The sequence below is a fragment of the Hemitrygon akajei genome, chromosome 7 (genome assembly GCF_048418815.1).
Source record: "Hemitrygon akajei chromosome 7, sHemAka1.3, whole genome shotgun sequence".
NCBI classification, from domain to species: domain Eukaryota; kingdom Metazoa; phylum Chordata; class Chondrichthyes; order Myliobatiformes; family Dasyatidae; genus Hemitrygon; species Hemitrygon akajei.
In genome coordinates, this window is record NC_133130.1 from 47568690 (window position 1) to 47595315 (window position 26626).

The 26626-nt window shown below is 37.5% G+C and overlaps 1 protein-coding gene across 2 annotated transcripts in view; it reads left to right on the forward strand.

Moving 5' to 3' along the window:
* Positions 1-7: 7 nt before the first annotated feature.
* Positions 8-26626, forward strand: part of eprs1 (glutamyl-prolyl-tRNA synthetase 1) — a 55057-nt gene continuing 28438 nt past the window's right edge. The window contains exons 1-9 of one of the 2 annotated variants that reach the window (XM_073050796.1): positions 8-159; positions 3592-3676; positions 7180-7279; positions 12835-12991; positions 13467-13606; positions 16457-16551; positions 19941-20067; positions 20692-20884; positions 22167-22338. In XM_073050796.1, the coding sequence (XP_072906897.1) occupies positions 117-159; positions 3592-3676; positions 7180-7279; positions 12835-12991; positions 13467-13606; positions 16457-16551; positions 19941-20067; positions 20692-20884; positions 22167-22338 (1112 nt within the window). In that variant the 5' untranslated portion in view covers positions 8-116. The remainder of the gene's footprint in view (positions 160-3591; positions 3677-7179; positions 7280-12834; positions 12992-13466; positions 13607-16456; positions 16552-19940; positions 20068-20691; positions 20885-22166; positions 22339-26626) is intronic. The other variant, XM_073050797.1, reaches the window with a different exon arrangement.

A 26626-nucleotide genomic window follows, 5' to 3' on the forward strand; every position in this document is an offset into this window, starting at 1 on the left:
GAATGACCCTGTAGCGCCCGGAACTCGTCAGTTTCACTTCATCGCGGGAGCGACTTCAGAGTGAAGCAGTCGGAGAGCGGTGACGGCTGTCGCTGAGGTGATCAACGGCACAGCAGATGGCTTTGAGTCTATCCGTGGACGTGTCCAGCCCTCCGTTAGGTGAGTGTAAAGCGCCGGACCGCGGGCGGGCTGAGAGCGAGAGACCTGCCGGAGCCTCCTGCACAGCACACGGTATTGCATCATGTGCGTTCCTCCAGGCATGCAGACTTGACAGGACGAGGGACTCTGCACTTCAGAGTGTGTAGGATGGGACAGCGTGGAGCTGAATCACCCAGCTGTTTATTCCCCCTTAATATTTATTTTCTAACAATTGCCTAAAATACAAAGTTAAAAAAGGGATGCAGGCGTAACATCAATATTTTTTTCTTTAAAATATTGCATTTGTTATGATTTTAAAGCTACTTAAATTCCTTTAAGGTTTTAATTTCCTGTCTGTCTTTAGATTCTTTGCAGTAGGTATAAAATTTAAGTTGGAGAGTGAATTACGTTTGAGAGAAATTGAAGGACCAGCGACATGATCGGCTGACCAATTTTAATTGGACAATAAATGGGTGTGGTTCTGGCGATTTAAAATACACTTATGGCACAGGAGCTGTTTATAATTATAAATTCTATTCTGAAACACTATTATGATGCTGACACGTTCATGCCCATTTAATATTTTTCATTTCAAGATGATAGTGGTATATTGAGAAAAATTAGTTCAGTGGTTTTCATCTGCAGAGGGAGGGGAAGAAAGGATACTTCGGACAAATAAGTCCTGCACTACTGAAGGATAGTGACAAGGGTTTTCTTGCATACCTTGACAGATGGATCTGCAGCCAAATCAGATGTTTCTGATTTGCCTGCAGTTAATGTTGCAACCTAGCATCTTGTACTGTACCCCAAAGCATAAACTTAAAAACACTTCATTAAACCTGAATCTGGTCAAATAAATACTCTGTAGAGGATGATAAAGGCTTTCTGAACCTTCACTTTTTTGTATCGAAGTAGATTCTATTTAGTTAGGACTATGGGATATATTATGAGAGTCAAGAAATTAACCAAACAATATGTCTACTTAATGTATTTTTCATTACTACCATGCAATCTTGAATTAGAATGCTGACAGGTTTTATTAATTTGTATTTTGTAGCACAATCACTACCGTCCTCTTGAAATCGGCTACTTTTGCCTGATTTATCACATTTCAGTTGAAGCACACTTATTGGAGAGTGTCTTGGATGATCCAATTAGTCTTTGCTATACAATAGAATATAAGTATATGTAACAGTATCATATATTGATATATTAAATGAGTGGCGACACTTGCAGGTTGATCCTAACACACCTTTGGGTGTGTCAGTTGTTAATGTAAAGGACGCATTTCATTGCATGCTTCGATGTGCACGTGATAAACTTGATTCTTGAAAGAATACTGGCACATATTTCTTGTTATCTTATAATTCGGGAAATATGAAATATTGAAGCTCTGTTCTTGAAACAACTCCATGATAGTTGATAAGCCAAATAAATTGACCAGTGAGATTCAAACTGACTTCTGATACCTTGGGTTGTCATTGTGTTTAATGCACCAAAGAAGAGAAGTGTTAAATATGTGGTAATTATTTAAGGAGGGCTAATGATGTCAATAGTTAGATCTTTAAACCTTCTGTGAAATTGAGATCTCAGATTTTAAAAGTGAGCTACAATATTTACATATTTTAAGTGTTGATTCTTTTAACTGGTTGTGTCCATATCTGATATGTCTTGTTACTTAGAGTTTAGTTGATAATAATTTTAGTAAAAAACATTGTGTGCCTTGCTCTTTGTTCCTCTGACTGTTACATCAACTGCATCCCTCACATGGTCAATAACTCCCATCCCTCCCAATTCTCCTGCCCATTAGGGTCAATTTATGGTGGCTAAATTACCTACCAATATATCTTTGGGATCTGAGGGAAAGGGAAAATGTACAGACTGTTGTCCAGCATCCAGGGTGAAGATTGCACCTACGCCATTGGAACCATATAGCAGCAACACCAACAGCTGCACTGTTGTGCTGCTCCAACGATTTTATGTGGCATTTACCTTGTACTACATAATCACTGTAATTTAAAACACCATGCGTGCACTAATTGGGTTTGTTTGGGTGTGCTTAAAACCCTTGAGCAATTTTATAATTTAAGATTAATAGTTGGATTTTTTTGAAGTTTGGTGAGCGATATCCATCCCCTCTGCGTTATAGCATTTCCGTTGCTGAAAGGAAAATAAGCAAAACTGTATTGGCCAAAAGCTTCTCTATCTGGTGGATACCAAAGCAGGATGCTCACCACTGTCTCTTGTGCATACAAACTATAATCTAGTTAGATTGGCTCTTAAACAATAAGGTAAAGAAAATGTTTTCAAACCTGTGTTACAGTTACAATTGATCTTAAAATGATAAGAGCATTGATTATGGGAGCAGCAAGTCTTACTGTTCTGATGAGTAGAATTGCTGCAGTGCAGATAAGATTGCAAGGTGGGGTGCTTCTGATGTGCTCCTATCCAGTAAAAAGTTGGTGCAAGGTAAGTGCAAGAAAAATGTAGTCTCCATTCAACACACCTGGTGGTGCTGTTTAGCATTGATGATTGGGTGAAAATGTCAGTTGCTCTTGTTTTACTTTGGATGGCTTTTCACCTTGCATCCAATCTTCCAATCTGCAATGCAGCAATTATTCAAGCCATTAGAACTCTGGTGGTTACTGAAGTAGTTATTGATTATGTGGTTTTCAAAAAATGAAATTGGAAATGAAAATAAACTTGTATTTAATGTTTTATGTATTTTGTTTGATGGACAACTTAAATAAGTTAATCTTTCAAACCCCATTTTTCTTGCTATTCTTAACCTCCCAGAACAGAAAATCAGTTTTCCTCATCACTTTTTGATAAGTATTAAAATTGAATACAGTAATGTAGCACTTTCTTCGTTAGCAACAGAACCAGCATGTTTTAAGTGAGAATTGATTAGTACTTTGCAAGGTTAATGCAGATTTGCTTTCAAAACTGTTGTTGAAGCCTTTGCTCAACCAAACCGCCTTAGCAACTCTGAACTCTGCAAGCTTTATGTACAGCAAAAAAAATTGTAAATTTAAAAGGAAAAAAATCAAATCTGGTGGAGTTGACAATTCATTGCAGTAGGTTTTAGGGAAGGAACTAACCAAATGGTGCCAAAAGTATCTTCACAAGTAAGGGGATGTGAGAATTAGTAATTGCAAATGTTTGATGCAACTTTAACTTTAGCATTCGAATCATGACTGTTGACATTTACTAGGAGGATTGATTTTGAGGACTGGACTATTAATGTTAGAGTTTTTGTAATTTTCTTAATGACAGTTCATACTGTTGGTAGCTATGCACTGCAAAGATTAGGTGTGTTTTGTAAATATTATTGTCTGGGATATTATTCTGAACATTGAGACCATTTCACATATTATAAAATCATTGTTCACTTAAATTGGATTTGTGATTTCAAACTAGAAATCTGTGGAATGAAATTGTTCCCTTTTGCAGGTGTATTGCTAACTGTTGAGCACACCAAAGATTATGTCAACGTTTTGGTTGAAGAGGGTAAGGAGAACACTCTGCGAGTTTCTGAGTAAGTATTGTTTTAAGTGGATACTTGGAATTATTGCACCCTCTTTCAACTTCAAAGATTTTTTAAAAACAATAAATCATCCTCTGAATATTATAGATAATGTCTTCCTCTTGCTGAATTAATAAAATATTAATGTGTATAGAAAGATGAAGGAAATGTATTCTTTAGCCTTTGTTGCTGCTACTTGGAAATTAAAAATAATGCTAGGAGGAATATAACAATGGCTTATTTTTAATGGTTTTAATTATTAAGTCGTCACTCAGGATTATTTTTATTATGTATTGACTTCAGCTTGAAATTCTATTTAAATATTCTATGAGCAAGCAACATTTTGGCTATCTTGTCACCGAATTATTAGCATTTCTGTGAAATAGGAACTTGGTGGCTGAATCACATGTAGTAGTAATAGGATTGTGGTATGTACAAATGAGCTGTTGATGGTTAAATGACAACATTTTCTATTCTATTTATTGACACACCTTTTCAGATGTGCAGACAAGCACTAGACTGTTTTCATAGTAATCTCAATCAGCATACATATTCCATAAATCCAATCTCTTCCTTTCCCTCATAGCTACTACTTTTAAACTGTGCCAAACACATTTTAGCTCATTGATTCTGTACTTAAACTCCTACAAAAAATTCTTTTCAAATTTATATCCTTGACTGTTCTTTCACCCATCCAAACTACTGATCTGCTTCTTGTATTCCTTCCACTATTGCTTCTATAAAGCAGTGAATCGTTAGGCATTGATAAGATCCTTTATGTACTTCAGCAATCATCGTTTGGTTTGTATAATTTCATTATAATCTTTTGTTTGAGTACATAAAGTTAGAGCATAGGCACTGAGGACTGAAATGAAGTTTTATTTTCAAAAACAAGATAGTGAATGCTTGACTGGTCCTCTTCAAAATAAACTGGATTCTTTTGTTTTTAATTTACTGTGTTTCTTGGTTTTTGTCCTGTTTAAATTTTGCATTTTGAGGGCATTAAGTATTGGAAATGTATCTAGTTGGTAACTCTCAGTCTGAATATCAACATCTGTTGGTATATACTGTGCACTTTGAGGTACATGTAAACTAATGGGATATGATTCTCAAGTGTGACAAGCCAAGTTGCAAAAGACAAACTTGAGCATTTTTGTTTGTAACTTCCTATAAGAGATTTAAAATTTTGGATTCGTATTTTTTGATTTCTATAAATGACCTCTGATTATGCAGTTGGATGGGTTAGTAAGTTTGGAAATGGTGGTGTGGATAGTGTAGAAGATAGTAAAAGGATACAGCAGGATATAGATTACTCACAGATATAGGCAGGGAAATGGCAGGTGTGAAGTGTTGCATTTTAAGAAATTCTATGTAAAGAGACAATACACTGTTAATGGCAAAATCCTCAAGTGTTGATGTGCAGAGGGATCTTGGGGTTCTGAAAAAAGTTTTAAGTAGTCGAGTTTTTGGGGGCAATATGGAGCCATGAACCAAGATGGCAGCTTAACGTGGAGGCTCAGTACAACCTTGCACTAAACAACTTTAAAACCCTGAGTTACCAATACCAACTGAACTCGGGCTATGTCAAAAATGACTACAATCAAAGACTGTGATATCTTCACCTGAAAACGCGGCTCCAAAAAATTGAAAATCAACATTTCATCGACAAAGCAAGATGAGCATGGAGCATGTGGGGATCCTCCGATATCCAGGCAATCTTTCTCTTCTTTCCTTTTTTTTTATTTCTTTAGATAAGAGTTAAGGGGGGGAGGGGGGGTTAATATTATTTTTCTTACTATTTTATATCACATTTATTCTTTGTAATTTCTAAAATTTAATTAAAAAAAAGACAAAGCAAGATGAGGAAGTTTCTAGCAACATGGCAGAGCTAACGGTGGTGCTAGATGAATTAAAATTACTTTGCTCTGAGTTTGGATCCAAACTGGACTGTATAGATGACTGCCTGGGTAAGATGGCCAGCTCTGTCGTTGTCTTGGAAAACAATATGTCGGAGGTGAAGCGAAATGTTTCTTCTAATACTGCACGGATGGTAGAGGCTGAAAACTGAATAATGGCGGCAGAGGAGCACATGGAAAAGAACAAGGCTGAAACTAACCAGTGCCATGAAATGAATTGCCTACCTGGAATCCAAGACTGAGGACCTGGAGAATCGGAGTCAAAGAAAAAATTGCAGTTGTTCGGCCTCCGGGAGGGCGCTGAAGGAAACTGATCACTGCTGGAATTCATACAAAACATGCTACTGCACTGGCTGGAGCTGGACACCGACAGATCCTTCATCCTAGAAAGAGTTTGCCGAACTTTAGCACAGTTGAAACCAAACCAGAGCAGAGCAGTTCTCATTCAGTTTCTGAAATTTCAAGATCGGGAGTTTGTTTTCTGCTCCATTAAACAGCGTGAAAACCTGTTTAATGTGTGGAAACATTTATTGGAGTTTTTTGGACATCAAGGTGCACAGTCATTTTGAAATAGCTGTGTGTTGTTGAGTACTTCTATGGTTTTTTTCCTGATGTGTTCTTATTTTATTTCTTTATTAAATATGTGAAGTATGTGAAATGTTCTATCTCTTTTTCTTTGATAGTAAAAAACATGAGGATATGTTTCACTATTTAGTTTAATTATTGTTTATTTGTATATGTGAAATATATGTAAAATTCAATGAAAATATTGTTTAAAAAAAGTAGTTGAGTTATTAATTTCAAGAGTCGGGAAGTTATGTTGCAGTTTTATTAAACCCTTCTAAGGCAGCGTCCGGAGTATTACATCAATTACTGTTTGTCCTGTTATAGTAAGGATTTAGAGGCTTTGGAGAGGGTGCAGAAGAGTCTTACCAGAATGCTCCCTGGATTAGAGGGCATGTGCTATAAGGAGAGGTCGGACAAACTTAGCTGAGAGTAGAGCCAATAGAGGTTTATTAGATTCTGAGAGGCATAGGTAGAGTAGACAGCCAGTATTTTTATCCTAGGGTCAAAGACTAATTGTAGAGGACATGCATTTAAAGTAAGAGGGGATAAGTTGAAAGATATATAGGGCGAGTTGTTTTTTACACAGGGAATGGGGATGTGCTACAAGGGGTGGTGGCATTAAAGGTAGATATGATAGAAGTATTTTAGAGACTCTTGGATAAACACAAGGATATGCAGGGAATGGAAGGATATGAACATTGTGTTTGCAGCTGGGTTTATTTTAATAGACATTTAATTAGTTCAGCATAACTAGTGGGCTGAAGGACCTGTACTTGTGCTATACTATTCTGTGTTTGACTCAACAAATATTACATGTACCATTCATAGTATATGGCATTCTGCACTATCACCTTTTCATTCAGTCCCAACATTTGAAATCTGTTATACTCAATTGATCCCAAATCAGAGGTCACATATACTTTAAGAAAATATTTTTAAAGATAAAATATTAAAAAATTTTTATTTAGAGCAGTTGCTGAGTAATATTAATTAGTGTTGCCACTGTGATGTATTCTATTTTTAATATTACAGAAATGTCACTTTTAATGATGTGATTTCCATTGTTCGCTATCTGGCTCGAGTTGCTACCGACAGCAAGCTCTATGGTTTCAATCTGCTGGAACATGCTGAGGTAAAAAGTTGACTTTTAGGTTGGCAACGCAATGATTAATTGGACACCTTGGATGGATGTCATCTGTATACAATCAGAGCAGCATTAAAGCACCCTGGTCATTTTGTCAACCTGGAAGACTTTTGAGTGCGGACTGCACACATAAAAAGCATTTTCTCAATCATTTGTGAATTTATTAATAATATTTAGATTGGGGATGACATTCTCTTAAAGTGTAGCAAGTAATGTTTTTGGATAATTGTTGGCAGTGTTTTCACATGAACACATAAGCAGTATATATCTTATAATTTACCCATTTGAGGTGCAAGGAAATTTTTCACTTTTGTTTTTTCACATTTTCTTTAAATACTTTAGTTAATAAATTTTAGAAATTTTCTGTGATCTTCCAGTCTTTCATTATTGCTGTTTATTATTGGCTAGTGTTCCGCTTGTTAAGTTACGTGGTCCCTCCGCTAAGAAGCTTGTATCATAAAGTCATGGAACTGAACAAGATAACCCAACTCATCCATGCTGACCACGTGGCCTAATTAAGTTATCTTATTTGCCTTTGTTTGCCCTTATCCTTTTAAACTTTCCTATCCATATACCAATCCAAACATCTTTTAAACTTTGTTATTGTCCCCACTTCTTCCGATCTTTCCAAATAAGAGGAGAAGTCAGAGTAAGAAGTGGTGGGGTGGAGGGGGGTGAGGAAGAAGTACAAGGTGACTTCTTTCTTTCCAGTCCCGATCAAGGGTCTTGGCCTGAAACGTTGACTGTTTACTCTTTTGCATAGATGCTGCCTGGTGAGCTGAGCACCTCCAGCACACTGTGTGTATTGCTCTAAATTTTCAGCATCTGCAGTACCTCTTGTGTCATTAATTTAAGGAAAAAATGATTGGATATGTATTCTCCACAGGCTTAATTTAATTTTTTTCTGGCCATTGTGTCTTGAAAAGTTACAAGCATTGCACTTTTTAAAAATATTCTTTAGATTGAAGTTTTGATTGACCTGGTGAAATACAGAACAGGTTTTTCAGGTTTCTATTGTATTCAGGCATTCTTTGCTTTGATTTTTATTACATTAAAGGTATTAACCTACCCATATAAATTGGTAATTAATCCCAGAAAGAGACTATTTTATTTACAGTTGCCAGTGAATCTGGAAAGCATATGAGATGTACTGTGAAAGCAAGGCCTCACTGCCACGTCCACTTCTCTGGTTTACTACAACCTATGCCAGTTGGGACAGATGGAAATAATTTTGCTATGCTACTTAGCATTGTAATAAACTTGCAGTAGAGATGGTATGTTAAATTAGAAAGTTAGGTGTGCAAAGTATGTATTGCAATGATGCCAGTTTAAGACTATAATTTTCTGCTTTCTTTCTTAAATTGTTATGGGAAAGTGAATGTAAAAGCAAAATACCATGGATTTTGGAAATTGAAACTGAAAGTGCTGGAGAGATTCAGCAAGTCATTTGATGTTACTTGAGGGTGGAATGGATTTAATATTTTGGGTGGGTCCTTTCATATAAGCTAATGTAAGGTTATTGGTCTGAAACATTTACCGGTAATTGTTTTTCCCCTCTCTACTGATGCTGCTTTTCTTGCTGTCCAAAGGACAGGAGTTCTAAATGCCCCAAAAACAGTGGTCGAGAACAACCATGTATAAATTCAAACATTAGCATGAATTTAGAAGGAATCAGAAACAGCTAAGGATGATAATTTAAAGTATAAAAAGTGTGCAATGAGACTTGCTTCAAAAAGCAGGTGTCACTAACATGATAAATTTAAAGAAAATAGCAAACAATTTGAATGATTTACAATAGAGAAAGGCATCCCAGACCTCCAGAAAATCAACAATGAATTGAAGGAACATGAATTTGACAAAATTAACTAGTCTATTAAAATACAAAACCAGATGTTTTTATCAACCATGGTTTTACAGGAATTTAGTGTGAACTTTGAAGCCCTAAATTAAAACCTGTTGAAGTTCTCTGTATTTAAAAAAAAAAATTCTGTTTGTAAGAAATGACAGATGGGAGTCAAAGAATTAGTAGTTAAACTAACATCAGTAAATAGTTCTTCTTTGTTAAATTTTCAGTTGATCATAAGGATGCCACGTTTGCTAAACCTGATTGACTTTAATAAAGTACTTATTTTAATGAAAAAAATGATTGAAGTGCTTATAGATGAGTATTAGAAGCAACTGATAATGTCCTTAATTTTGCTGAAGTTGAGTGTAATGGAACTCAAGGCAAATTATTAACTTAAAAACTGTTTGTCAAAGCCACAGACACAGTGAGTCAGATATTAGTACTGGACTACTACTATATTCGTAGTAGTATGCTGTAAAGATCTATGTATGGGCTACAGCTGTTCACTATTTATAAATTGCTTAGCTGATGGCATAGAAAGCCAGGCAACCATTTTTGTCAGTGGCAAAACGACAGATAAGATCTATATGCAATGTTATTTGAAGCATGTGATGTGTATTAATAGTTGAGATGCATCTAGATATGTCTAATGGATTTCAATGTGAATTTTTCCCAATTTGAACAAAAAAGTCATGAAATGGAATGCATATAGTGAACGTCACAAATGACTAAATTTCTAAAGACTTGAGGATCATCTTCCTAAGTAAATAAAATGGTATGCATAGGTGGAAGAAAAAGATCGAATCTAATGGAATGCTAGCTTTTTATGCAGTTGATTATAATGCAAGTAGATAGAGTTGCACTACAGCTATATTGTGATGTCGGGGATTTTATATTGCGCTTGGAAATGTGAAAAATTTTGTGAATTAGTTAAGATAAGTGACTAACATTTGGTTTGTGAGAGGCTTCCAGCCTTTTAGAGTTTTATAAAGTATCTGTTCTAGCACCACTGGCAGACTTTCCTTTAACCTTCAAGTTCCTAAGCCCTGGAATTCCAGAAGCTTAGGAACCTGAAGGTTTTTCAGAGGGAATGCCAGGGCTTGGGAACTTGAAGGTTAAAGGAAAATCTGCCAGTGGTACTGGAACAGATACATTTATTAATGATGAAAAGGTTTGTTTGGCAGATTGAGGCTGAAAGCGTTACTGAGGCATGGATGAAATTGTGGAGGATAAGAATTTCCACACCTGTATCAGAACTTTGTGTGCGACAGTGCAAAATTATAGTGAGTTAATGGAATTGTGCAAGTTAGGTCATAGGATCATCCAAAATTCTTATAGATTAGAACAGGGGTGTCAAACTAATTTTAGGTCACGGGCCGGATTGAGCAAAATGCAGCTTCATGCGGGCCGGATCAGTCGGACGCGTGCGAACGCAGCTTTCGTTGCCTCTTTTTTCAGCCTGCTCTCATGTGTCTCAGTCTCTGCTATAACTACAAAGTGTTTCACTTTACAAATTCCGTTTCTTATGAAGAAGACTGCCGAGCAAGACTGCCGAATAAACACTAAAAACCCTAAAAACCTGGTACCTGAGTAAACTCAGCATTAGCCATATCATATGCCGTAGGGCTTCGATTACTGGGGCCAGCTTTAATAGTAATTAGATATTATCTCGCGGGCCAAAGGTAATTCCACCGCAGGCCGGATTTGGCCCGCGGGCCTTGAGTTTGACATATATGGATTAGAACATAAGAGGAAGTCATCAATAAATGATCAAACCTTGAGGAAGTTAGGAAGGCATGGATATGTATTTCACAACTGATGAATTGGCACTGTGCAGAATCAGACAATGTTGCAGAGATGGAATGACATGCTCTCATGATAGAACTGAGGTCAGAAGGCATCAAGTGTGCATGTTTGTGTGATTTGTCTGACAGGAATGAGGATGGAATTGAAGTTGCCACATGACTTAGACTTCACTCTTCCCAGTCAGATGAAGTTTGCTTGTCCAGCAATGAGTACTGAACTGATAGTTTTTTCACGTTAAAGAACATACAAAGATAAGAGAGTGGTGAGGCAGGTACGGAATACTGTAGATGCTGGAAATCTGGAGAAATTCATGAAATGCTGGATGAATTCAGCAGGTCAGGCAGTATCATTGGAGGTAAATGAGCAGTTGACATTTTGTGTCAAGACCTTTGGTAGCCACGGTAGAATGATGCTATTACAGCTCAGGGCATCGGAATTCAATTGAGACATTCTCTGTAAGGAGTCTCTGTACGCCTTCCCCTTGGAATGCATGTGTTTTCTCTGGTGCTTCAGTTTCCTCCTGCAGTTCAAAGATATCCCGGTTAGTAGGTTAATTGGTCAGTGATTAGGCTAGGGTTAATCAGGGGTTGTTTGGCAGTATAGCTTGTCACTTTCATATGGAATGTGATTTTTTTTTTTTGGTTTTGTTTTGTTTTGCTGAGAACGACCAGGTAGAAGAGAACAGGATAGGGTCAATGCTAGGCCCTTGAGCAGAAACTAGGCATGGTAATGTCAGCATGGAAACAGAAGGCATTATTGGTGATTCCCTTCAAATAAAGCCCTAGTTTGATTACACAGCTGAAAGCAATTCTGGGCATTTGATTTTAGGAGTGATGTACTGCTTAAGAAAATAATGGTTTTATAAGAATGATGCCCGAAGAGACTGTCCAACTATAATTGTATAGTCTTTGGAATTTAACATTGTAAAATGGATTTAGTAGAGTTGCAGAGTAGGTTTAAAAAAAAATTGGCAGTTTCACTCTGTAAGTTTTATACTTAAAAAATTTTGTCACAAGTTCAGTGAAATTTTACAGATTTCTGATTTGGAAGTGTATTGGTGTCGTCATCATCATCATCATCACTAGGTCTAAATCTTGAAGTTCTCAACACTCACCAGAAGAACGACACTTTGATAAGGTAGCTTATCCCACCTTCTCAAAGCCTTTGAGGGAGGGGCAATAAATATTGATGCCCAAGTCCTCACAAAATGTCAGACCTCGTTATTGACTTTGGTCCGTGAAGTTGAGGGATGTGACCAGCAAGTGTTCTTTGTAAAATTAGAACAATATATTTGTGGAAACAGGCATTGCATGTGTTATAATTTCTAATGCTAAAACAAATAGGCCCACACACATTGATGTCACTCAATAAATTTTGTGAAAACATTGTGGACATGTTAAATGTAAAAACATTTTACTGAGCTAAATTCCAACAATGCATTGTGATTAAATTGCTTTGAAAATTTCATTGATTTCAAGGAGGCATTTGTGACAAGTAAGACTTTTTTTAATCTTATAATTTTTATTAAGAAAATTTGATCATATCCAGATACTTCATTGTAAATTGAAGATATGCTGCTGTACATTTCTGCCCCACTGGTGTGAAAACTGGGGACTAAGTCTTAGCTTTGGGCCAACTCCAGCTGCTCCGGGAGTGGATCTGGGACTCAGTCTAGTTTGGAATGCTGTTGGCTTGATTCTACTGCTTGCATGATGTGTTTTATTTTCCCCCTCTCGCTTTCTCTGTACAGTGTTTTTTTATTGGTTTATTTGAATTTCTTGCTTTGTGGCTGCCTTTAAGCAGCCATATTTCAAGGTATATAGTTTATACATTCTTTGATAATAAATGTGAATTTAAAAACTCATGCCAGCAATAATCTGTTTGCTTGCAGGTTGATCACTGGTTGGAGTTCAGCAGCACAAGACTTGTGAGCTCTGCATTGTTTCCTGCTGCAATACAAGATCTTGATAGAGCACTCTCTCTCAGGACCTACCTGGTTGGACATCAGTTGACCATAGCTGATCTATGTGTATGGGCAGCCTTGAAAGGTTAGCAAGAGAATTACATAAATTCAGCATTTATACTTGTGTTGTTTTGAAATTGCAAATATAAATTTGTGTGTGCCTATAAATATCCACTTGAATATACCTGTAAGGGGAAGAGACATTAAACAGACCTGGACCTGTGGTTTCTTAAATCTAGAAACAAGTGGAGAAAGTGGTTTACAAGTCTGGTAAGGGGTTTGGTCAATGATATTGAATATCAAATATTGATGTTGTATTTTTTTCAATCTGTGATTGAATTTCTAGAATACAGATAGTAAATTAATAAGTACTGTTTCTCAAAGGATGCTAATTTAGCAAGAATGATTTTTTAAGTTGTTTGAGAGATATTTTATCATTGGTAAATTGTACAGTAGTAAGTAAATGAAGAATCATTGTGAGAATAAATTGCTCAATGGCAATTGTTTAAATGATAGTCAATTGTATAATTGGATTATTAAGACTATATTTTTATTAACAGGCAGTAACCTTTATCAGAAACTGCTAAGCCAGAACAAGACACCAGCTCATGTTAAACGGTGGTATAATTTCCTTGGCTCCCAGAAAGCATTTCAGTCTGTGGATAAAAAATGGGCTGTAGTAACACCACAGAATAATGCGGTAAATATACAGTTTTCTAAAACCTCATAGATTAATGGTTCAGTATCATCGTATAAGAGTTGACATAAAAATTTTGTAAATCTGTCACTATGGATGTCACAATTATGATATATCTAGTATCATACAGCTCTGTCTTAAGGATTAATTATTGCCAATTTAGCTGAATAAATGCAACAATATATGGTTATTCAGTGGCCATCCCTTGGTTCGATCTGAACCAACCTTCTGATAAAGAATAATCCTGTGGTAGTGTTAGGATAGGAAGTTCCAGAATGTGGACCCTACACAAATTAAACAACATTGACTTATTTCCAAATCAGAATGGTGATTGATGTAGCAGGGTGCTACCATGTGCATGTAAGCAGATTTGAATTCATTTTGAATTGCCTTGTTTGGTAAAATCCAGTGTATTTTGTAGATGGTGTGTTCTGGCATTACTTAGTGCTGCTGTTGGGGAGTGGTTGGGTGATGATGATAATGGTTCATTGTCCTGTACATGGCATGTTTTTACAAGCAACAAATCATGATGAATTCTCAATATCAAAAATGTAGAATGAGAAGCCCTTTGCAGTGTACAATAGACAATTCAATAATCAACATTGTTGTCCCAAATCTCCATATAAATGACTCTTGAAGAGCATGTTAAAGGGAAATCTGCTTCTATCTTGGTTAGGTGCCACTGAGTTATGTAGGGGCAAGGGAACCCAATCACAGATGTCATTTTGCTAATTTGGTACTTGTCCTTTTGGTGCTGCTGTGTTTTTGAATTAATTAAACCACTGAAGAATTAGCCTTTGGACATCTTGCTCAGCCAATTTCTAAACTAAATTTGTCTCGTAAAACAAAATCATTTACTGCTTTTCTGTCTGAGGAATTCCACATTTTTAAGTTAAGTTTTAATTGCATCGTATTTCATAAAAGGACTTGACTGCTTTCACCAGATTAATTCTTGGAATAGTGGACTTGTGTGGGAAGAGATTGCGTACACTGGACTGATAGTCCTGTAGTGTTTAAAAAAGATTGAGAGATTTTAAATTAACAACAGTTTGCATACTAAGAAGAAAGTTTAACATCGCTCTCATTCTATGTGTTTAGTTCCTTCCTAAGTTCATTCTTGAAATAATCAATGGAATTAATGTGTTTATTTAATAATTATTGGTTGCTCTTTAATAATTTGAAAGCTGCAGTCAGTTACCCATTAGCAGTGGTATCACTTGAATCCCTTTGAACTTCAGTCTTCTGGATGAAAAGCTGTTTTGATCATGCATAAGGGCCTTGTAAGTCACACTATCTTGACTGCTGCTAAGTGCAATAGGATTTTGGATTTGGATATGTGGAGTAGACAGCTCAAGGTAAAGACTGAGGGCAAAATATTGCTTTACTTACAGTCATTGTATTAATTACAAGTTGTATGGAATTGTAGATCCCATAAACGTTCCCTCTTAAATCGACAAGAAATTCAGCAAGTACTCACTGGAATTTAGAAAAATGAGGGACGATCTCATTGAAACCTTTTGAATGTTGAAAGGCTTAGGCAGAGTAGATGTGGAAAGGATGTTTCCCATGGTGGGAGAGTCTAGAACAAAAGGGCAGAACCTCAGGATAGAGGGGCATCCATTTAAAATAGAGATGCAGAGAAATTTCTTCAGTCAGCGGGTGGTGAATTTGTGAAATGTATTACCACAGGCAGCTGTGGAGGCCAAGTCTTTGGGTGTGTTTAAGCTAGAGCTTGATAGGTTCTTGATTGGACATGGCATCAAAGATTAAGGGGAGAAGGCTGGGGAGTGGGGCTGAGGAGGGGATAAAAGGACCAGCCATGATTGAATGGTGGAACAGAGTTGATGGGCCAAGCAGCATAATTCTGCTCCTAAGTCTTATGGTCTTAAGGAAATTACAAGTAACCATCTATGAATATTGTATATCACCTATATCTAAAGATTAGATTTATTTGTCACATGCCCATTGAAACATACAGTGGAATGCGGCATTTGTGTCAATGATACTCCATAACAGTCAGTGAATGTGCTGAGAGGCAGCCTGCAAATGTTGTCGTGCTTCTGGGGCCAGCATAGTATATCCACAACTTATTAACCATAATCAGTACGTATGTCCTTCGAATGTAGAAGGAAACTGGAGCACCCTGAGGAAATCCACATGGTCATGGGGAAAACTACAAACTCCTTATAGACGGCGATGGGAATTGAACCCTGAATGCTGGTGCTGTAATAACATTACGCTAACTACTATTGCTACAGTACAACTCAAAGACTTGCACTTGAATATCCTTAAGCTATTGAGTATAATGCAAATTACATTGCATCCACAACTTAAATGATCATTAGCAAACAGAAACTCATTCTCAGACACCAGTGCATTATCAATTCAGCTGTGATCACAATGTAGCTTTTTAACTGCAACCAGTCAAAGCTGCCCGTCTCCTAACTGATCAATCCCAGATACTCGACTTTTCAGGCTGAGACCCTTCGTTGACTGTTTACTCTTTTCCATAAATGCTGTCTGCCCTGCTGAGTTCCTCCAGCAATTTGTGTGTGTTGCTTTGGATTTCCAGAGTCCTTTTTTGTTTTTGGGAATCCCAAATACAGTTAAACAGCAACTTTTAAGTATTGAAAAGCTGATTTCTCCACTACATCATTTTCCTGCTGGGCATGAGTTAAATGCCGAATTTGTTCTCTCTTCTGATTTGTCAACAGTTGTTAATCAGTGAAGGCCTAAAAGCCAAGATCTGTGAATTTCATCTTAAGCTATCATGAGGGTTTTAGCAAATGCTCTGTTGAAGTCTATATAACTAACACCTGTGTTTTATCCTTCTGTGCTTCAAAACTTTTGCAGGCCAATGAGAAGAAACAGGATCGTGGAAAATTTGTCGAACTGCCTGGTGCTGAAGTTGGGAAAGTAGTAGTAAGGTTTCCTCCTGAAGCCAGTGGGTGAGTTCTGAATCACAGATCCTTGCTGTAAATTATTGGTACATTAATAGCTTTAAATCAGTTTGTATTGATGGATTGGACTCTAGTTATTGGAGTTGAATACTGTAAATATTAGTAGTTGTCATTTTTTATTTTAATACAGTTGGCCCTCCTTATCCGCAAGGGATTGGCTCTGGGACCCCTCACGGATACCAAAAAACGTAGATGCTCAAGTCCCTTTTTTTTAATAAAATTTTTTAAAATTAAATTTTCAAATGGTTACAGAAGGAAAAAAAATTATCAACCCTTCCCCCCCCTCCCCTTAACCCCTCCCCGCTAACATATCCCTGTAGAAAGAGGAAAAAAAGAGAAAAAAAAAGAAAGAAAGAATGCCTGGATATCGGAAGATCCCTACATGCTCCACGGAGTTCATAATAGCTTTAATATATATATTTATTTATTTCCCCAAATAACCAATAATTTTATCTTCGGAGCACCTATATATTTAATCCTATCTTTTGTAAATAAGGGTGCCAAATTTTCAGAAATATTTCGCATTTATCTCTTAAATTATAAGTAATATTTTCAAATGGAATGCAGCTAAAAGCTATATCTATTTTCATTTTCTTAATGTATGTTAAAATTCTTTTTCTTTTCACTGGTCCATTAAGCCCATTAACATTAAAACTTAAAAAATTCAGTAAATTAGTCATTATTTTTAACAGGGTTGCTCCAGTCTATAGTAATACCTATCTTTTCAACTTTCGTAGTACCTTGGGGAATCTTTTAAAAATTCTCCGTGTTGCTATGTGTCTCCCCCCCCCCCCCCCCCCGTTTGTCCAGGCAAAGAAAGAAAGATTAAAGAAAAATAGATTATGAAGAGAAAAAAACAAAATACCCCCCTACTAATGTTCTGAATAAAGAAAAAACACAACATTACCCCCCTCCGTTGTACGGGTCATGGTAATCACCATGATTACACACGTGAATCCCGTGGCAATCGATCCGAAGTTCCCCCAGCTCCCCCGTAACATAAAAAAGTATATATAAGAGAAGAAAAAATAATATCACTATTCTTGATTAATATTTCTCAAATTTTTACCTTTCTCCCTCTGTATCATATAATTAAGAATATATTTAAATATTCTTCTGTCCTTAAACATCCATGAACTCCATTCACTGTCCCTGTCTTCATCTTTAATCCGTTTCACTTTTAAATCTTTGGCTGTGGTTAGCGAATATTTGGGAGTTCTTGTGCGAATTCTTCCGCATCCCGATAATCAGAAAAAAGATATTTTCACGTCATCCAAAAAAATTATCAGGGTTGCCAGGTGGCGCAATATAAATTTATAACCCTTTTCCCATAAAACTTTTTTCGCTGGGTTAAATTCCTTCTTTCTCTTCAAAAGGTCATAACTTATATCAGGATAGAAAAGAACTGTTTTCCCTTCTATCATCAATGGCCCATTTCTCTTTCTGGCACGTTGGGCAGCCGTCTTCAGGATCTTTTCTTTATCTTGATATCTTAAGCATTTTATCAAGATTGATCGTGGGTTTTGATCAACTTGAGGTCTTGATCTTAAGGCTCTGTGAGCCCTTTCAATTTCAATTAACTGGGTTCCTTCTTCCATTTCCAAAATTTCCGGAATCCATTTTTGAAAAAAAATTATTGGATCCTCTCCCTGTATACTTTCTTTAAGTCCAACAATCTTAATATTATTTCATCTGTTAAAATTTTCAAGTACATCCACTTTTTCCAACAACCGTTTTCTTTCTGATGTCCAGGCAGAAATACTATCTTCCATTTTATTCACTCTTATCAATGGTGTCTCCCGTTATTTCTTCCAAGTTTTTAATTTTCTTGTCCATTTTGTCCTGTCTTTTCATCATTTTATCAAACATAATCTTCATATTTTTAATATCTTTTTTTATTACCTTTAATGCTTTTAATTCATGCATTATTTGCACCAAAGATTTTTTAATGTCTCCAATATCACCTCCAGCCTCTTCCTGTTGCTCTTCTTTGTTTGTCTCTTCATCTTCGTCTGATTTATCCAGAGAATCTGATTCCACCTCATTCACTTTCACTTTCAGTTCCGATCATAGCTGGGATTTGTAGTTTGGGTTGCTCGTGTTTGCGCATGCCCCTTCCTTCACACGTGCGCAATTCCTGTTGCTCTTTTTTTTGGAAACGGTTGATGTTGCTGCAGTTTCCTGTTCTGTATCGCCGGAGATAATTTGCACTTGAGCCCGAGGCTCTTTCATGGCTGCCGGCCTTGATTCTTTTCCAACTTGTGTTGTCTTCAAAGTAGTAGTTTTCTTCTGCTTCTGTTTAGGAGACATATCTTAATCCTGAGTAGTTTATAAGTAATTTTAAAAAAGTATTTACTAACTTTTCTTCACTTAAACATTATTTTACTAGTTTTTTATGGGAGAGCTGGATTTCCACGTCTCAATCCTACGTCATCACGTGACGTCCCCCTCAAGTCCCTTATTCAACCTGTCTCAATGCGGTGGACGTTAGGACCCAGCGGCAGAGCTCTGAATCCGCAGTGTTTCTGTTCACGAAAATAATCATGATCACAGTTGAAAATAAAGTGGAAATAATAAAGCAATCGGAAAGAGGTGAAACGCCATCAGTCATTGGAAAAGCGTTAGGCTATATCGGTCAATGATCGGAACAATTTTAAAGGATGAAGTGAGAAAGGCTGTGCCCTGATGAAAGCTACAATTATTACTAAGCAACACAGTGGTTTCATTATTGGGTTTTGGGGTTTTGGGTTTTTGATCCTCCCTATCAACCAGGCACGGATGGAGAGCGCACTGGGGAGCGGTCTGTCACTGGATCAAACTCGGGAACCTCTGTTCCCGAGCCCGGCGCTGAAACATACGTTCTTAAGCATTTTATATGCATAGAAAGGTAAAATATATACTATATACTAAGACAAACATTTAACTGACGCTAAATAATACCGGATGTACCTGTTCCAACTTACTTAGTAAGAGAACTTAAGATTTTTTTCGATCCCGATCCACGATAACCTACACACATCCTCCCGTATACTTTAAATCATCTCTACATTACTTATATACCTAATACAATGTAAATGCTATGTAAATAGTTGGTATACTGCAATGTTTAGGTAATAATGACAAGAAAAAAAGTCTGTACATGCTGGAAAAATGAGTGCTGGAAGAGCACTTCTGGGTTTTCTCGATTCGCAGTTGGTTGAATTTGCGCATGCGGAACTCGCGGATAAGGAGGGCCGACAGTAATTGCTATCTTCTAATTCTGCAAAATGTTTTTGAATTTGAATTTGTAAAAAAAAACAGGATGTTTGAAGTAAGCATTACTTTTACTGATATGTGCTTTTTCATTGTTACACTTTCATTTCCTTTGCCAAGTGCAGTTATTTACATATCGGTCACGCGAAAGCTGCACTCCTGAATCAGCATTATCAAGTCAGCTTTAAAGGGAAGCTCATCATGAGATTTGATGACACCAATCCTGAAAAAGAGAAGGAAGACTTCGAGAAGGTTGTTACTAAAATGGATTTATTAAATAAATATTGGCAATGTTAGAGCCAGTCACCATTCACCTGATTTCAAATAGTCATTTGATTATAGAAGTAAATACTTTTAATTAATGCATAGTTTTATCTAAAGCAAAAAAAATCAGTACTTAAGGACTGTACTGTTGCCAAATCTTAGGTTTTTAACCAACACAACGGTTGTCATTATCTGAGCTACATTTATTCCCACATCAAATTGAAATCTGAAGTAAACTGGATAACAGCTAAAAAAAAATCTGTGAAAATCATATTGAAATTATAAATTCTTTCACTACAGTAGCTTCATTTTCTTGATCTCACAAGAGTAAGAACCCACAGGTACGTGTGTTCCACTGAACACAGTAGTATTGAATACAAAACAGATTTTGAGTTCCTAAAGTACTTCAATTTATCCGTTTCAATGTTGCTTTGTTCCATCGTGATTTTGCATCATGTAGATCTAAAACTAGGAGCAAGTTACTTCAACAAATGTTTCTGGACATTTGAATTATTGAGTTTTTAATAGAAACCTGTAATGTGGAATTAAATGAGGATTGTTACCTTGCATTTTGACTAGTTAATTTGTTTGTATATTAATTTGTTTTTTTAGGTTATCTTGGAAGATGTTTCAATGCTACAGATAAAACCTGACCGATTCACCTACACCTCAGACCATTTTGCCATTATAATGCAGTATGCAGAGAAAATGATTAGAGATGGAAAAGCTTATGCAGATGACACTCCTGGAGAACAAATGAAACAAGAGCGTGAGCAAAGAATTGAGTCTAAAAACAGAGCTAATTGTAAGTATTCTGCATGCTATCAAACCGGGGATCATCAAATCCTTATTGGTTGTTTTTTTAAAGAGCAAACACGAGGAAATCTGCAGATGCTGGAATTCAAGCAACACACACACAAAATGCTGGTGGAACACAGCAGGCCAGGCAGCCTCCAACCTGATGGCGTGAACATTGACTTCTCTAACTTCTGTTAATACGCCTCCTCCCCTTCTTACCCCATCCCTGACATATTTAGTTGTTTGCCTGTTCTCCATCTCCCTCTGGTGCTCTCCCCCCCCCCCCCCCCCCACCACTTCTTTCTCCTGAGGCCTCCCGTCCCATGATCCTTTCCCTTCTCCAGCTCAGTATCACTTTCACCAATCACCTTTCCAGCTCTTAGCTTCATCCCACCCCCTCCGGTCTTCTATCATTTTGCAATTCCCTCTCCCCCCACTACTTTCAAATCTCTTACTATCTTTCCTTTCAGTTAGTCCTGATGAAGGGTCTCGGTCCGAAACGTCGACAGTGCTTCTCCTTATAGATGTTGCCTGGCCTGCTGTGTTCCACCAGCATTTTGTGTGTGTTGTTTGGTTGTTTGTTCTTTACTTTAAAAATAATGATTCTTGCTGAAATATATTCTCCCTCCTTGACAAAGGGACCTACTAGTCTACTTGACTGCAGTGAAAAATGTGTTGTGTCAATCTGCTTGACTTCCTCAAAGATGATAACCATGAATGGCTATTGCCCTTATAAGTCATACCATAAAGTGAATGGAGACAAAAAAAGTGGCATGAAGAAAAATGCCATAACACAATGCACAGTTATAATTTGTAGCAAACTATCTAATGAAATAGTGGGTGCTGAATCATGTAGTGTGTAATAGGCAATTAGGTAAGAACTGGAGAAGTAAGTATTGTAGGGATCTGACTATCTGGATGAATTTTTTGAAAGAGATCCAATGGGCGAAGCTATGGTGTATGTCCTAATTATAACTTCAGAAGCACAAGATCTTGGAGAGCAAAATGCATTTGCTGAGTAGAAGTGCTTGCTAAGTGATGCTTGGTGATGTAACTTCGGAGTAGAATACCAGTCCTCTGCAGATGTGGTATTCTAAATGTGCTATTGTGCTTTGTATTGCACTATCTTGCATTAATGTGACACAACCAAAATAAAAAAACACTCTGGATCTCTAGGCAATGGTGATAATTGGGGGAAAAATTCACTATCATTTATTTGGTGAGGGGTTCATTAAATTAAGCTCGAATAGATCTTGATTCTTGCATTGCTTCCTACTTAATTTGTGCAGCTGTGGAACAGAATATTCAAATGTGGGAAGAGATGAAGAATGGAACAGAATATGGACAAACCTGCTGTTTACGAGCAAAGATTGACATGACCTCCAACAATGGTTGCCTCAGGGACCCCACAATCTACCGATGCAAAACTGCGCCACATCCTCGAACAGGGCTCAAATACAGGTGCGGTATATAAGCCACACTTAGGTTTTGCATAGAAAACACCAGAATGTGGAAATTCATTTTGTCTTAATTCTTGTATCTATATAAAAAAAATCATATAGCAACTTTGGTCCCAGACTTTGAAAGAATTAATATTGTGGTCGCAATAGGTGGCTCAGTGTCATTTTTTCATGGGCAATGCTGTATAGAATATGCTAGTCTGACTAGGGACACCACATCCTGGAAAAAAAACAATATACTTAAGTCATAGTATTCTCATTCTGGTATCCATTCCATCCACCACAGAGACATAAATTAATAAAATTCTGCTTCATACACGCTCATTACTCTAGCTCATTACTCAGCAATCTTGTGCTTTTGGTGTTAAAGTTAGAAATTTGCTGATGGTACAGTGACATTGGGAAATAACTTGTGAGGAGGATGCCAAGCCTCCAAAGGGATTATAGTTGTGTTAACTGAATGATCAATGTTCAAGGAATATACTTTTGTAGGAAGAAGTAAAACACAGAATATTATTTAAATACAGAATGACTAAAGGCGGCTGCTGTTCTAAGGAATCTAACTTGTACATTGATTTAAAGTAATTTATTACCAAAATAATGTATATGTTACCATATACTTACTCTTTTGCAGAAATTTATAGGAAAAAATTAATACAATTGTTACGTATCCCGTAACTGGATCACTTACCAGCAAAGATAGAGAGGTCCGCTGAAGTCTGATGGTACCATTTTCAAACGTTTTTATTTATAAAGGGGCACAAAAGTAAGGTTAATACAAACATTCAGATAACATACGTCGTCAATACTCAATCTAAAGCGCAGGTATAGTAATAATCAATAAGAAATAAGCTCTATCGTTGTCTAGGGGTTAAACGATTGTCCGATGGAAATATAACAGTCATTCAAAAGTCGGCAGGCTTCAGCCTTTTGGGAACCGCTGGGTTTCCCGTGTTGGAGAGAGAGAGAGAGATTGGTGAGAAAAGGAACACTTGCCCGGGTCCTTACGAAGCAAAGCCGTGGAATCAGGGGAGCAGGCTTTCCTGTTGTTAGTTAAAAGCGATTTTCCGTGATTCCAGCCACAGACTCCCGATTCGGAATCCAACGCACGTGGCTTCCTTCAAAATGGCTTCCCACTACGACGGGATCGCTATCGTGTCTCCTTGGTGTGTCTAAAGGGGTCGTCCCCCCCAGACCCTCCTTTATACTTCCTCACGGGATCGCAGGTGTCAATCTCTCTCTCAACCAGCCCACTTTGCCCGAGGGCTTTACATGTGGTCTTCATGAGACAATAGTCAAGGTCGCCTTATTCTGCATCCCGGTGGTACGTGGTATTCAGCATGTCTCTCTCTCTCTTGGGTCATTGACCCCTCCCCTTCACTAGGACTCTTGCGATTCTCATAAAGGAGGGGCTGGTATCATAACACAATAAAATTTATGGAAGACTACAAAGACTAACGGCCAATGTACAGAAGAAATTAAACTGTGCAAATAAAAAGAAATACTGAGAACCTGATTTATAGAGTCCTTGAAAGTAGGTTGTACATGTAATGAAAAAGGCAAATGGAGCACTGGCCTTACTTGCAAAAGGGGATAGAGTACAAACGTTGAACAGTCTTGTAGCTCTGTAGGATATTGGTGGTTTTGCACTTTTTTGGGATTCAAGGGAGTGAAGCTATGTGAAAATTAAGCTTGATTAATTCAAGAGGTTTTAGATGATACAGATTGAGAACAGTGGGCAGAAAACTGGAGTTGAAGCTGAGATTGGATGTGTCATTTTCTTGCTAAATGGGGCTGGATGGCCAATTCCTAGCCCTACTCTTGTGTTCTAAGAAAATGGTTGCTAGGGGACTTTTGCAGGAACTGATGGATTGTTGTTGGGTAACTTGGCAAAATGTAGGAGTGTGGCTTTGCTCACTGTCATTTTCTCTTTCAGCTGTTTGTTCTGGATTTTATCTGGTTCTCCAATATGCCACACAATAAAATCTAATGTGCCCGGTCCCCTTGATTTTGGACTGGGATAGCAGTTGCTAGCAAGTGGACATCTGATCTATAAAAATAAACAAGTCCATTTGTGTAGCTAGCAGCAATTTCTCACTCATTAATTTTTTTTGCTGACCAGTCACTTAATCTATGTTTTCATTCCCTTCTCCATTTTCTTAAAATATTCTGACTGATTTGATACTGAATTTGCTATTCAAGCTTTCACCTTTGATTCAAATTCTGCACTGGCATTGAATAATAACTCAATCTAAGCAATAAAGCAACAGACTATTACTTGATTTTGTTTAGTTCCCAGATACTCTATTATGCAGCTTACTACAACTTTCAATGCACAGTGAATATGGCTGTTAAACATTTTGTGATAAATTCTGGCCCTGCATTATCGGTTTGTTATTTGCCAGGGTGATATTCTGATGAAGGAATGCATCTGCATTTTGGCAGCATGGTTCCTTAAGGTTGTTATAGTTGGGTGGTAGTGGGGAAAAGCTCTGACTACCTATTAAATGCTTTCAATTGCGTGCATCTCAAATAATCCTCTTATAACCAGGTCCAGCTCCTGGCTTTCACATGTGGCTGAGCTATCAAGCCCGGCAAAACTGTTTCTACTGTCAGGAGAAGGTGCAAAGGTGAATTACTGGCGCCTTAAAATCAGTTGCTTTGGCAGGTGGGACTCATCACCCATAAATGGCGGCTCATCTAGGAGCAAGAAAACTGATCTCAAACCGCTGCTGCCTTGCAGCTACACCCTACTCATGGAGAAGGCTTTGGGAGTAAACCCTGAGTAAAAAGTCTGGAGCTGGAGTCCTTGAGGCAGTCCTATGTTGAGCTTAAACTCCTGCAACTGCTAGTGCCAAACTGTATTGGGCTCTGTCATTTCTTTGGATTCATGTACTGCATGGAGAGAGGGAGCCTGCTACATGGGCAGCAGCTTTCTCTCCATATCATATTACTGGCTTGTGTATCATGTAGACACTAGGATGCAACATCCATGGCCAACGGTGACCAGCAGAGGGCCTCATGGTGGTAACATAGCAGTTAGCGTAATGCTACTACTGATTCAGTTCTACTGCTGTCTGCAAAGAGTTTGTGTATTTTCCCTGTGACCACATGGGTTTCCTATAGGTGCTCAGGTTTTCTTCCATATTCTAAAGACCTATGGGTTAGTAGGTTACTTGGTCACGTGGTGTAATTGGATGGCACAGTCTAGTTGGGCTAGAAGTGCCTGTTGTTGTGTGGTATCTCTAAATAAAATTATTTTTAAAATCACCCTTTATTCTGTCAAGCAGTTGTAACGGAAGTCAGAAATCTAACTACTGCTTTCCATGATACTACTTTAGCAGGGCATTCTTTATGTGAAAGAATCCTGGAGGTGCTTTAATAATGTAATTTTTCAAAATAGTTATTTGTATTTGCTTTCTTTTTTCATTCTCATCATTATCATTTCTTTTTTCTTTATAGAATATTTCACCCAAGATTTTTTTCCCATGGAAATGGAACCTTTCTATATTACACTTTCACAGGCCTCATCTTCCTGTGCCAGTTCCAATAGCCCTCAATTCCCTGTTGATCTAGCCTCCACAGCCCTCTAGAATAGAGAATTTCAGAGATTCACCATTCATCTGCGAGAAGTAATTCCACTGCACCTTAGTTTTAAATGGCCATCTCTTGTAACTATGTCCCATTATTCAAAATTCCCCCACTAGAAATATCTCAATACATTCTCCCTGTGACTACTTGGGTTTCCTTTAGGTGCTCTGCTTTCCTCCCACATTCCAAAGATGTACCAGTTGTCCTGTGATTGGGGGCTTGCTGGGCGGTGTGGCTCGATGGGCTGGAAGGCCTAATCTATGCCAATAAATAAAAATAAAATAAACTGCACTGTGGTGCTCCCTCAATGTTGTAATTTTCAATAAGATTACCTCATACTTTTTGCATCTCCTCGGGAAGTGGAGTAGTCTATGCTTGTATGTAACAAATCCAATGTAGCATTCAGGCTTGGCTTGATAGCTGGCAAGTAACATTGTGTCAGTCAGTGATCTTGGCCAACGAGAGGGAGTCTGACCATTTACTATTTATATTCAGTGGCATTAGTGTCACTGAATCACTCACTGTCAATATCATGAACATGAAACAGATCTGCACAGGCCATATTGCCAATCTAACTAATCCTATCTGCCTGGACAATGTCTATATCCCTCTATGCCCAGCCTGTACATGTGTCTTGTCTAAATGCCAATTAAATGTTGCTGTCATATCTGCTTCTACTATCTCCCCGGAACACTTTC